Source organism: Myotis myotis, unplaced genomic scaffold (assembly GCF_014108235.1).
Source record: "Myotis myotis isolate mMyoMyo1 unplaced genomic scaffold, mMyoMyo1.p scaffold_m19_p_4, whole genome shotgun sequence".
Taxonomy (NCBI): domain Eukaryota; kingdom Metazoa; phylum Chordata; class Mammalia; order Chiroptera; family Vespertilionidae; genus Myotis; species Myotis myotis.
The window spans coordinates 108229102-108241039 of NW_023416346.1; the positions used below are offsets into that span (position 1 = coordinate 108229102).

At 38.9% G+C, this 11938-nt stretch overlaps 1 protein-coding gene across 1 annotated transcript; it reads right to left on the bottom strand.

The window, feature by feature from the left end:
* Positions 1-3099, bottom strand: LOC118653581 (conserved oligomeric Golgi complex subunit 5). Its single transcript, XM_036304221.1, has one exon. It carries the CDS (start codon positions 3097-3099, stop codon positions 610-612), a length of 2490 nt encoding a protein of 829 aa, XP_036160114.1. The 3' UTR covers positions 1-609.
* Positions 3100-11938: the final 8839 nt, after the last annotated feature.

An 11938-nucleotide genomic window follows, 5' to 3' on the forward strand; every position in this document is an offset into this window, starting at 1 on the left:
TAGCTTGCTCTAGCTTTATTACAGATACATTATGACATATTTAAACATTTAGCTCTACATCTTTGCTTTTAGGATATGCCATTGGTTCCCAAACTTTATTGCATATTGGAAACACTTGGAAATGTTTTTTAAAAATACTAATGCGTGGCTCCTACCCCAAATGTGTTAATATGGAGTACAAATCAATTAATATTCGGCTTTTTAAAAGCTTCCCTCACTGGTTCTAATATGCAGATGTGGAAACCACTGGCTACATATCTAGTGAGGAAGAAAGATTGGGGGAAGCAGGGTACTTACTGTATGTTACCTGGCCATATACCTTAAAAAGCAGTGGGTGCTCAGTTATGTGATGGGAAAGGAATTTTAGCTAGCCTTGTAGAAAAGTCTGAAAGGAGAGAAGAGTTGGATGTCTTTCTGGAAAATCAGGCCTCTAGCGTTTGAAGGTGATGGTGATTTTTGACATTTTATGCTACATAATTAGAAGGGCTGAAGAGATCAACAGAAAAAGATCAATAGAAAATACAGAAAAGTTGGTTACATTCTTAAAACAGTAAATACTAACTGTCTTTGGGTTAGCAAAGAATGGAGATTAAGAAATACTTCACATTATTACTGAAGAGCAGACATAGCTTTCTGAAGCAGTTGAACCATTATGGGATACACTGGTGCAAATTCTTTGCCTTCTCTACTTCTTACAGACTGAACATAAGCCTCCAGGGCTCCCCTGATGAGGAGGAGTCTGTCCTTTTCAGATGGGTGGTCATCCAGCCACTGGGAGAAGCGTGCATGGGACCACTCTGCCCTCTGGAAGGGGGATTTCAGCTCAGCGGGTGCTCTCGTGAACAAAAACTGAATAATGATGCTGAATGGAATAGTGTCCCCCAGAGCAGGACTACTGGCCACGTGTTCACTTGTCTGGAAGAGCAGGGGTCTAAATGACCTCAGCATTCGATAGGACTTTCCTAAATCAGATACTCTTCTGCAGAACGGACCCACAGCCATCTCCATCTGTGCAAAATCAGCAGCAAGTCGCATTTTCCCGCCTTCACCGAGAGGTCTTATGAGACTGGCATTGCGGATAAAAAGTTCAATTGCTCTTTGGGCAATAGCTTCAGTGTTGTCAAAGACAAAATCCAAGCACTCGAAGTGTTTGAAGTAGTCACTCATAACCCTGGCAATGAAACCTTGGAGCTCCTTCATGTACAGAGAACAAGGGACATCAGGCCTCCCTGAGCTGGGTAATGACCCAGAAAAGTCTTCTTGGTGCATGGTGATGATTATGGCCTCTATAGCATCTCCCACTGAAGTCAGTAAGGGTTGAACAGCATTTCCCATAAGAACATGGATTGTCTTTAGGGCTGAAATTATAGTTTGCTCAGCTGCTGGTGGAAATGAGCACTGACTGGAAACCACCTTTGTTACTGACTGGTGCAATCTGAACAGTGAATTCACTACTGCCACATTTCTCCTCTGCCCTTCCGTAAGAGGCCCAATCACCTGACTTGCATCTCCTTGTGTGGAAAGTAGCTGTTCTGATTTTACACCATATAACTGGATGGTCTTGGCCACGTTTTTTGACACAGCTAATGTGAGGTTTGCGTCAACAGCAGCTACATTTAGCTCACTTGCTATAGTTTTAATAATACCTTCCAGTTCATCTGAAGAAGGAGGATTACGACCACCAGGGGGAAAAACCAAGTTGATAGGGTCAAAGAGTCGAGATAAGGACTTTGATAGATAAGCAGCCTCATAGGGTTGTATTGAGTCTTTTAAAGCCTTTTCTGGATCATAATCTGGCTTTTTTGGTATGAATATGTCTTGTGTATCATCTTCCATGTGTTGTAAGTCAACATAGAGGTCTGTGGTTCCACTTGCATTAAATTTTCCTTGAATATTTTGGCTGTACTGTTGAAGACGCTTCCATAAGTCATTATAAAGACGCAATAATTTAGGGTATTCTCCTTCAAATGCCTGTTTCAAAAACATAGAAGAATTTGTTGCCACTTGAAATTGAGAGTAAAGTGCTTGAGTAATTGAATTCCAAAATGTGTATAAAATTTCAGACTGTCCATCCTTAACTATTTCGTCAATGAAACAAATGTGAGAAACAGGATCTCTCTTCTTGGCTAATATTTTTTGTAGATGTTGTACCTGTCCACAAACAGTACAAATATGATCCACTAGTTTCTCCATGTTGGTCCAGAGGGAAGCACGAAAAGCTGCAGTGTTTCCTGGAGTTGGCATGGTAGATCGTCCGGGTCCCCCTCTCACTGCTGACTGGGAAGGCTGAGTCAAAACTTTGATGTCTAACGCAGTATTGATACTTTCTTCTATAGAGGCACAATATCCATCCACGACACTGGTAATGGTATTCTTCAAAGTTCCAAGATTATGGAAAACCTGAAGAGCTGTTCCGACTTGGGTTGGATTCTGAGTCTCCACACCCTGCTCCAGGAGGCGCTTAGCTTGATTTTCCACTTCAAGTCGAGCTCTTGCAATAAAAAGTAGATCATTTTCTATTACTTCAATTCCAGAAAGATCTATTCCTTGAGAAAGATAATCAAGTTCATTGAGACTCTGAGCAGCTTTTGTTATCTCTCTACTACCCCCTTGCAGTTGTCCTTGGAGTCTCTTACTGAGATGCAAGATGCGAATTATTCTCCGAAGCAAATCACAGGCAACCTGAAGTCTTGCTAGTTGTGCAGTACGGGATACTATTTTATTATATGGCTCAAAAATTTTTGCTTTCATCCTATCAACAGCTCCCTGTAATGCCCCAATTCTTGTCTGCATCATCTGAAGAACACCTTCCAAAGACTCAATCCCAGTTGCTTGTGCCAATAAATCTTCATGTCTTGCAACAACCTGTAGGTGTAGTTCTTTATCCAACTGACTGATTCCTTGGGCAAGTTTTGCTAGTTGTTCAGCAATTACAGCTTGATGAATAGATTGGGAAGTATAAGTCTTTACATCAAAGTCTTCATTTAAAAAATCACTATAACACTCGTCCTGCAGAAGCTCCCGGACAGTCGCTGCCGCCGCCCGAGAGCCCAGCGCTCCGTGTCCGGCCCCAGCGCCGCAGCCGTCCTCAGCGTCCATGTTGTCAGGTCCCGCGGTGATGACGTCACGGGGCCTGCCAGCCCCAGTTATGAGGCTCACTTCTGCTTAACTGTCAAGTAATGGTGTTGTTTAGAACTTTGGACTCTGTTCTCTTTCATTCTCTAGTTGCAGAATATTCTACAATATACTCATCTAGTCTCATGGCTTCAATTACCTGAATATCTCTAACTGAATAATAGGCATTTTAAACTCATGATAATCAAAACTGACAGCTATTTTCTGGAAAACCTGTTTCTTCTGCTGTCATTCTAACAGCAATTCATTAAACTGCCCAATAAAGAATGATAGGTTTCATTTTACATTCCTGCAATTCCTCAATCTCTGCATCAGATAATCATCAAATCAGGATCAATCTAGTTTTGTAAACAGGGAAAATGATAAAAACAACCAAGGAATGAGTAAGAAATAAATCTAGTGATAAGTCTAAGTAATGTTAATAGACAAAAAATAGCCATGGAGAGGGACTGCAAAAGAAGGAATAGCAACTATAGTTCATAATAATGCATTATATATTTGAAATTAGCTAAGTGAGTAGGTATTAAGTTTTCTTATCACACACACAAATGGTAATTATGTGAGGTGATGGATATATTAGATTGTAGCAATTATTAAATAAGGTATATGTATAACAAAACACCACATTGTACAGTTTAAATACTGGTGTGTATACTTTTTGTCAATCATCCTATATAATAAAAGCTTAATACACTAAGTGTCTGGTCATCCAGTTGTCTGTTCAACAAACCAAAACATAATATGCTAATGATATGCTAAGGCCGCTCAACCTCTTGCTATGATGTGCACTGCCCACCAGGGGGCAGACAGTTGACCGGTCGACCAGTCGCTATGATGTGCACTGACCACCAGGGGGCAGACGCTCTGACCAATAGGTTAGCTTGCTGCTGAGGTCTGGTCAATGGTTACTCAGTGAGACAGACCAGACACTCCCTAGAGCTCTCCTGTGGTCCCTCCCTGGCTGGCCAACCTCCCGTGTCCCTTCCTGGCCCCAATCATGCACTGGTGGGGTCCCTTGGCCTGACCTGCACCCTCTCACAATCTGGGACCCCTCAGAGAATGTCAGAGAGACAATTTCAGCCTGATCCCACAGGCCAGGCCAAGGAACTCCACTGGTGTATGAATTCAGGCACTGGGACTCTAGTATCTAATAAAACTGGGCAAAATAAAGAATTTACATAAGTGACAGAAAATAGATATAGAAACAAAGATATGACTGTAAGACGTGAAGGACTTTTGAGTAGGTAGAAATAGTTAGCATGAAAGTTAAAAAAAAACAAACACAAATGAAGCAAAAAAAGTCATATAAGCACAGAAAAGTGCCCATTTTATTTAGCAGAAAACTTTGGAATGGAAACCTGATTTTGGTTGGAGGAAGAGTGAATGTAGAAAGAGAATTTGCAGATACATGGGTTTTTTAAAAATATATTTTATTAATTTTTTACAGAGAGGAAGGGAGAGGTTAGAGAGTTAGAAACATTGATGAGAGAGAAACATCGATCAGCTGCCTCCTGCACACTCCCTACTGGGGATGTGCCTGCAACCAAGGTACATGCCCTTGACCAGAATTGAACCTGGGAGCCTTGAGTCCGCAGGCTGACACTCTATCCACTGAGCCAAACCAGTTAGGGCGTGGATACATGTTCTTGATCTGTCTTACTCTCAACTCCTTGCTTGAAACATTTCTTTAAAAAAAAAAAATTGTTGTTGTTTTCAACTTTATTGTTGAAGTATTGCATATGTCCCCTTTTATCTCCAATTAACCCTTTATAGCCCATCCCCCTATTGTCAGTCTCTATAGGTTATGCATATATGCATACAAGTTCTTTGGTTTATCTCTTTCCACCTACCCACCTGCCCCTGCCTTCCCTCTGAGATTTGACAGTGTGTTCATGCTTATATGTCCCTGGATCTATTTTGTTCAACAGTTTATTTTGTTCATTAGATTCCACATATGAATGAGATCATGTGATACTTGTCTTTTTATGACTGTCTTATATCACCTAGCATAATGTTCTCTAGTTCCCTTCAGGTTGTTTCAAAGGGTAAGAGATCATTCTTTTTTTACTGCTACATAGTATTCCATGGTGTAAATGTACCACAGCTTTTTTATCTACTCATCTACTGATGGGCACTTGGGCTGTTTTCAGATCTTAGCTATTGTAAATTGTGCTGCTATGAACATAGGGGTACAAACATTCTTTCTAATGGTGTTTTGAGCTTCTTGGGATATATTGCTAGAAGTGGGATATATTCCTAGTCTGAAAGTTTTAATAACTAAAATGTGTTTCATGGCAATATTTGTGGGAAATTTTAGATGCATTTGTGGAGAGTTTTCTACAAAACAGTGTAGGTCTTAGAATTATTTGTAGTAACATATTCCTTCTCTAAAGCATGGGGCCAAAAATACAGCTTCCTAGTTATTCCAGAGACCCAAAGTTACAATGTAGAGGACCTATAGGTGGCATAAGTTGCTACATGCAATCCTTGAACAAAGTTCCCCATCATGAATATATAAATAGCCTCAAAAATTATTAATCCTAATGGACTAGAATGATCCTAGTCCAGATATTTAGGAGATGACTACCTTTCTCTTGTATTAAAAAAAAAACCACAAAAATTATTAGAAGGTATACCTAAAATAAGATGAAAGAAATAAAATCAATTATATCAGTTAACAAAATAAACAATAGGCTACTTTCTCCTAAGTGACAGAAAGTAAAGTAAGAAAATATTCAAGCAAATATTTAGTCCAAAAATTTACTTCAGAAAGATAAAACAGATATACTGAAAGATAAGGGATGAAAAATGATTCAAAAAACAAATACAAAAAATCAATATTCATGTCATGAAGGCAGCATTCATTACCAGAATGAAACATCAAGTATGATAAAATGGGAGAATGTTACTTCAGATGCTTCAATTCCTGTAATTTGTGAATATGTTAGTTTATTAAACCGGGGGAAAAAAGACTTTGGCAGTAAAGACTGAGTTTAAGGAACTGGAGAAGGGGATCTTATCTTGATTATCTAGGATGGCACAACCTAATCATATGAGTCCTTAAAAGCAGAGGGTTCCTGGTAGGAATTCAGGCTGGTGCAGCCACTGTGCAAAACAGTATGACGTTTCTTCAAAAAATTAAAAATGGAATTTCCATTTGATCCAGTGATCCCACTTCTAGGAATATATCCCAAGAAACTAGAAACACCAATCTGAAAGGATATATGCACCCCTATGTTCATAGCAGCACAACTTACAATAGTCAGGATTTAGAAACAGCCTAAGTGCCCATCAGCAGACGAGATTAGAAAATTGTGGTACATCTACACAATGGAATACTATGCTGCCATAAAAAAGAAGGAATTCTTACCATTTGCAGCAGCATGGATGGAACTAGAGAGCATTATGCTAAGTGAAATAAGCCAGTCAGAGAAAGATAAATATCACATGACCTCACTCATTTGTGGAATATAATGAACAACATAAACTGATGAACAAAAATAGAACCAGAGACACAGAAGCATCGAACAGACTATGCAACCTATGAGGAAAGGCAGGGAGTGAGGAGGTAAGAGATCAACCAAAGAACTTGTATGCATGCATATGAGCAAAACCAATGGACACAGACAGTAGGGGGTGAGGGCTTGTGCTTGGGGGAGGGGATGGTGGGGAAGAGGTCAATGAGGGGCAGGGGAAAGGAGACTCATGTAATACTTTAAACAATAAAGAATTTTTAAAAAGCAGAGGGTCTTTCCTGGCTATGGTTAGAGAGAGGTGTGACACAGAAGAAGGATTAGAGTCTTAACATTACTGGCTTTGAAGAAGGAGGAAGAGGGCCGCCTTTGGAAGCTGGAAATGTCAAAGAAATTGATTATCTCTTAGAGTCTCCAGTAAGGAATGCAATTGATTTAAATTCAATAAGACCTGTGTCAGATTTTTAATCTACACAACTATAAGATAAAAAATGTACATTATTTTATGCCACTGAGTTCATTGTAATTTGTTACAGTAGCAGTATAAAACCAATGCATATTTCTATAATAATATATTAATCAACAGAGAATATAAAACTGTCAGTTTTTATGTGTCAAACCAAAAAACAATAAAATATATAAATCAAAAACTCCAAACTACCAGAATCATCATAGTAATATATGTTAATATACTTGCTTAAGGAAAAAAAATAGTATGGTTGCTTGGGATGTAAACAACATAATAACATTTTTTATGAGTGAAAGGGATGAGGAGAAGAGATTACTCTCTGTAAGAAGGTAAGCTTTTACTCTCTAAAGAGAGTATATATTAATTTATTGTATTTGTATAGAACTTACAAATACCAATTTTGAGTTTGGCTAGAAAAAAAACTTTTTTAATATATATTTTTTACTGATTGTAGAGAGGAAGGGAGAAGGAAAGAGAGAAACATCAATGATGAGAGAGAATCATTGATTGGCTGCCTCCTGCATGCTCCTTACTGGGGATCGACCCCACCACCCAGGCATGTGCCCTTGGCCAGAATTGAACCTGGGAACCTTCAGTCCGCAGGCCAATGCTTTATCCACTAAACCAAACCGGCTAGGGCTAGAAAAAAAAAAAAAAACAACTTGAATACATTCTCCCAAACAGACATTTATAGGCCATATTGTTGGCCCATAACAATCAGATGTCAAAACAAAAGCAAAAAATAAAAAAATGGGATGATCCTCTGAAAATATTTTTTCTCTACTGGGAAATAATGAATAGTCATCTAAATACCTTATGGATTAAAGAGCAAATATATAAATTTTGAGACAAAAATAGCATAATATAAAACTCCATTGTATTTACATAGAGTTCCATTTGGGTTTTTAAGACTGCATATTTCAAATATGTTACTTCACAGTTCATGTGTGATTAATCTTGTCCTTTCTGGGTGATTGGCATTCTCATTTTATTGAATAGTCTTTGCTTCTTTAAGATGGATATTAATAAATTTTTTCACATGGCACAGGAAATTTCCACCTGATCTATTTCTGATAACCTTGTTTTTATGACATAAGCATTACATAAAACACTACTTAGGAGTTACAGCTTAAAAATGATCACCTCAGAAAGAAAATTTCACTATTTAAAAAATAGAAATCTATAAAATGTTTAAATAAGATGCTGAACTTTTAAATAAATTTGAAATTGCTTATAATGTACTAGTGGCCCTGCCCATGAATCTGTGTGCGAGTAGCTCACCGTGGCTTGTCTCAGCAGGCACCCACACACCACTGCTGGTAGCTCTCCACTGCTCATAGATCACTGCCCCGCCCTCCTGTAGCTCTCTGCCCACTGCCCCCTCCTGCCCCCGTAGCTCTACACCTGCTGCCCCGCCCTCCTTTAGCTCTCCACCACTTGTAGATTGGTCGTGATGTTACAGCCTAATGGATAATTAGCATATTCCTCTCTTACTATATAGGATAAGGTTTTTTGGCCAAATGCTAATTATTAATAATCAAGAAATTAATATTTTAACTTTAAACTTCAGAGAGACTGAAATAGTAATGAAACAGTTCACTCTCCCAATTCCCAAGTACCCAATAACTGTTGGAAGATATGTGATGATCTAAAAAACAATACAATAGTTTTAAAAATGATTCTGTAGAAGTTCCCCAGGTCACTCACAAATCATTCATCTTATGGAATAAAATGAAAGTGTTAAAGCAGGATTGCTTTTCCTCTATGGGTTTTTAGAGGCATGCACTTGCTGCATAAAATGTTCTTATCCAAACAACAGGAAAAATAATCAGTTAGAGGTTTGAAATCATTTACCATGATGCTATTTTCAGAAAAGGAACTAGGAACAATAGTCTCGACACTTCTTAGAAATATGAATGTCTTAAAACCTACTTGCTGGGCTTTTTGAGACTTTCAGATGTGCTTGTCTTATTCTAACAACAAAGAATAAAATAGCTGGCAAGGTACATCTTCCCATGTAGAGAAAGCTGAATGCAGTTAGATGGTACAAACCAGTATGGATTCATTAATTTTTAAGATTTAAACATTTTAAATATAAAATATATTAAATACATAACTTGTAAGCAACATATCGAATTAATTTGTATTACTTCTTTATAGTTAAGAAATATTTTCCTGAAGAAAATGGAAAATATAAATACTGGTATATTTTAGCTCAGGAGTGTGTTATTCTTCTCAGGCAATCAAGGCTGGATATCTTGAAGTTATTTTCGATGTTTTTAATTTGTTCACTATTTTACAGGCTGTTGACAGTTGAAAGTTTTGTTTTTCCCTAGAAGTTCCTCTTAATTATGTCTCTTTCATTTTTCCTTGCTATTGTTCTTGTTCTGAAGTATATTAGCCTATATCTAGATTACCATAACAGATTATTAGCTGGATGTTTTTTATTGGTCTTCTTTACGTTAAGGTATTCCAAATAGCCCTGATTAATTGTCCTTTCAACATAGAAACAACTTCAATACCAGTGCTTCCTATGGGAGACAATCCCAGCATTTTTTAAAAACCTCAAATTACTGGGTATCTTTACTTTATCTACAAGGCTCAAGGGGCTCAGCACCATCTCTAGTGCTTCAGGTGTAGGCCATCATCTCCAATCTACTGGGCTGCACAGGCTGCTATCATCAAAGGTTTATACTGAACAGTGTAATTGGCTTCCTAAGCTAATTTGGCCACTCCTTCTTTTTCACCAAATTCTTTTAGTCCTCTCCTTCAATTACATCTTTTCACATATACGTGTTACTTGAGAAACAATTATTTAATTTTAGTTAAATTATATATGTATTTATGCACACACACACTTAATTTTAAACTATATTTATATATAAAACGCATGAACACACAAGTTATAAATATTGAAATCTCTCAAGAAACAATTGATGGCCTTCTGTCTAGTATTAGATGTGGTGGCTGGTATATCTCCAGCCACCTTATTATCTTGAATATGGGTGTCATGTAAAAAAGGGTCAAAGGCAGAAAGACAGAAGAAGCCTAAGTCACTGATATCTTCTTGAGGAAAAAGTAGCTCTGAACTGACCTTAATTATGTTTCAGACATTGTATTTAGGTTTGTGTTAAGAGCAGCCATAAGCTATTTCTACCTATGATATAGCATAATCTAAATTACATTAAATTGGTCCTGGCCAGGTAGCTCATTTGGTTGGCACATCATCCCAATACACTAAGTTTACAGGTTCCATCCCCAGTCAGAACACATACAAGAATCAACCAATGAATGCATGAATGAGATATCACTTAGTTAATCAATCTCTCTCTCTCTCTCTCTCTCTCTCTCTCTCTCTCTCTCTCTCTCTCTCTTCCCCTTCTTCACTCTCTCTCAAATCAATAAATAAAAAAAGTTTGAATTGCATTAAATTGAAAATAACCATTGACAGATACATTGTTCAGCAAATTATGTCACATGAACAGTACAGATTTTGGTCAAAAGATCCAGGAAAATGATTTTTCTTTGGCAACTATCTCCCTTTTCTCACATATTCTCAAATCTCATCTAATTTCCTACTTCTGTGCAACCTTTACTATAACAACTATGGAGTATATAGATATATAAAATCTATTTTACTTTACTTATTTTTAAATCCTCATCTGAGAATACTTTTTAATTGATATTTAGATAGATAGAGAAACATGGGTATAAGAGAGAAACATCAATTGGCTGCCTCCTGCACACACCCAGGTATGTGCCCTGCTCATGAATAGAACCCACAAACTTTTGGTGCACAGGATGACATTCCAACCAACTGAGCACCTGGCGACAGCTAAAATTCTCTTTTATACATATGTCATACTATGACTAAAGTTATGCAGAATATTTATGTTCATAGAAAACCCTTAAAGTTTATATGCAAAAATAAAAATTGCTTTTAGCTAGTGGGATCATATTTTATTTTCTTTTAAATTTATCAAAATAATTTTTGCTGTTATTGCAGCTTTAAAATTAAGCATTTAAAGATGTCTATAAAGAAGCAATTGCTGCCTGGCAAGAGTGGCCTTGTGCACCGTAAGGTTGCTGGTTCCATTACTGGTCAGGGTGCATGCCTGAGTGCAGGTTCCATCCCCCTTAAGGGCACATGCAGAGGATGGCTGGTGAATGTTTCTCTCTCTCTCTCTCTCTCTCTCTCTCTCTCTCTCTCTCTCTCTCTCTCTCTTACTTACTCTAAGCATGCCTTATGGTGAGGATTTAAAAAATATATATGTATATATACACTAGAGACCCGGTGCACAAAAATTTGTGCACTGGCAAGGGGTTGGTGTCTCTCAGCCCCACTTGTGCCCTCTCACAGTCTGGGACCCGCGGGAGATAATGACCTGCTGGCTTAGGCCTGCTCCCAGGTGGCAGAGGGCAGGCCCAATCCCTAGGTGCAGCCCCTGGTCAAGCTCAGAGAAAGGCTGATTGGAGAGTTGGGGCGCCACCCCCTGTCATGCACAGAGCAGGGTGGATCCGGAGGTTGCGATGCCACCCCCAGTCACGCTCAGGGTAGGACCGATTGGGGGGTTGGGGCGCTGCCCCCTGTGACACTCAAGGCAGGGTCGATGGGGAGGTTGCGGTGCCACCCACTGTCATGCACAGAGCAGGGCGGATCAGGGGGTTGGGGAGCTACCCCCTGTCACTCACAGAGCAGGGCCCATCAGGGGGGTTGGGGCTCCATACCCTGTCACGCATAGAGCAGGGCCCATCAGGGGGTTGGGGAGCTCCCCCCTGTCATGCACAGAGCAGGGCCAATCAGGGGATTGGGTCTCTGTACCCTGTCATGCATAGAGTAGGGCCGATCAGGGGATTGGGG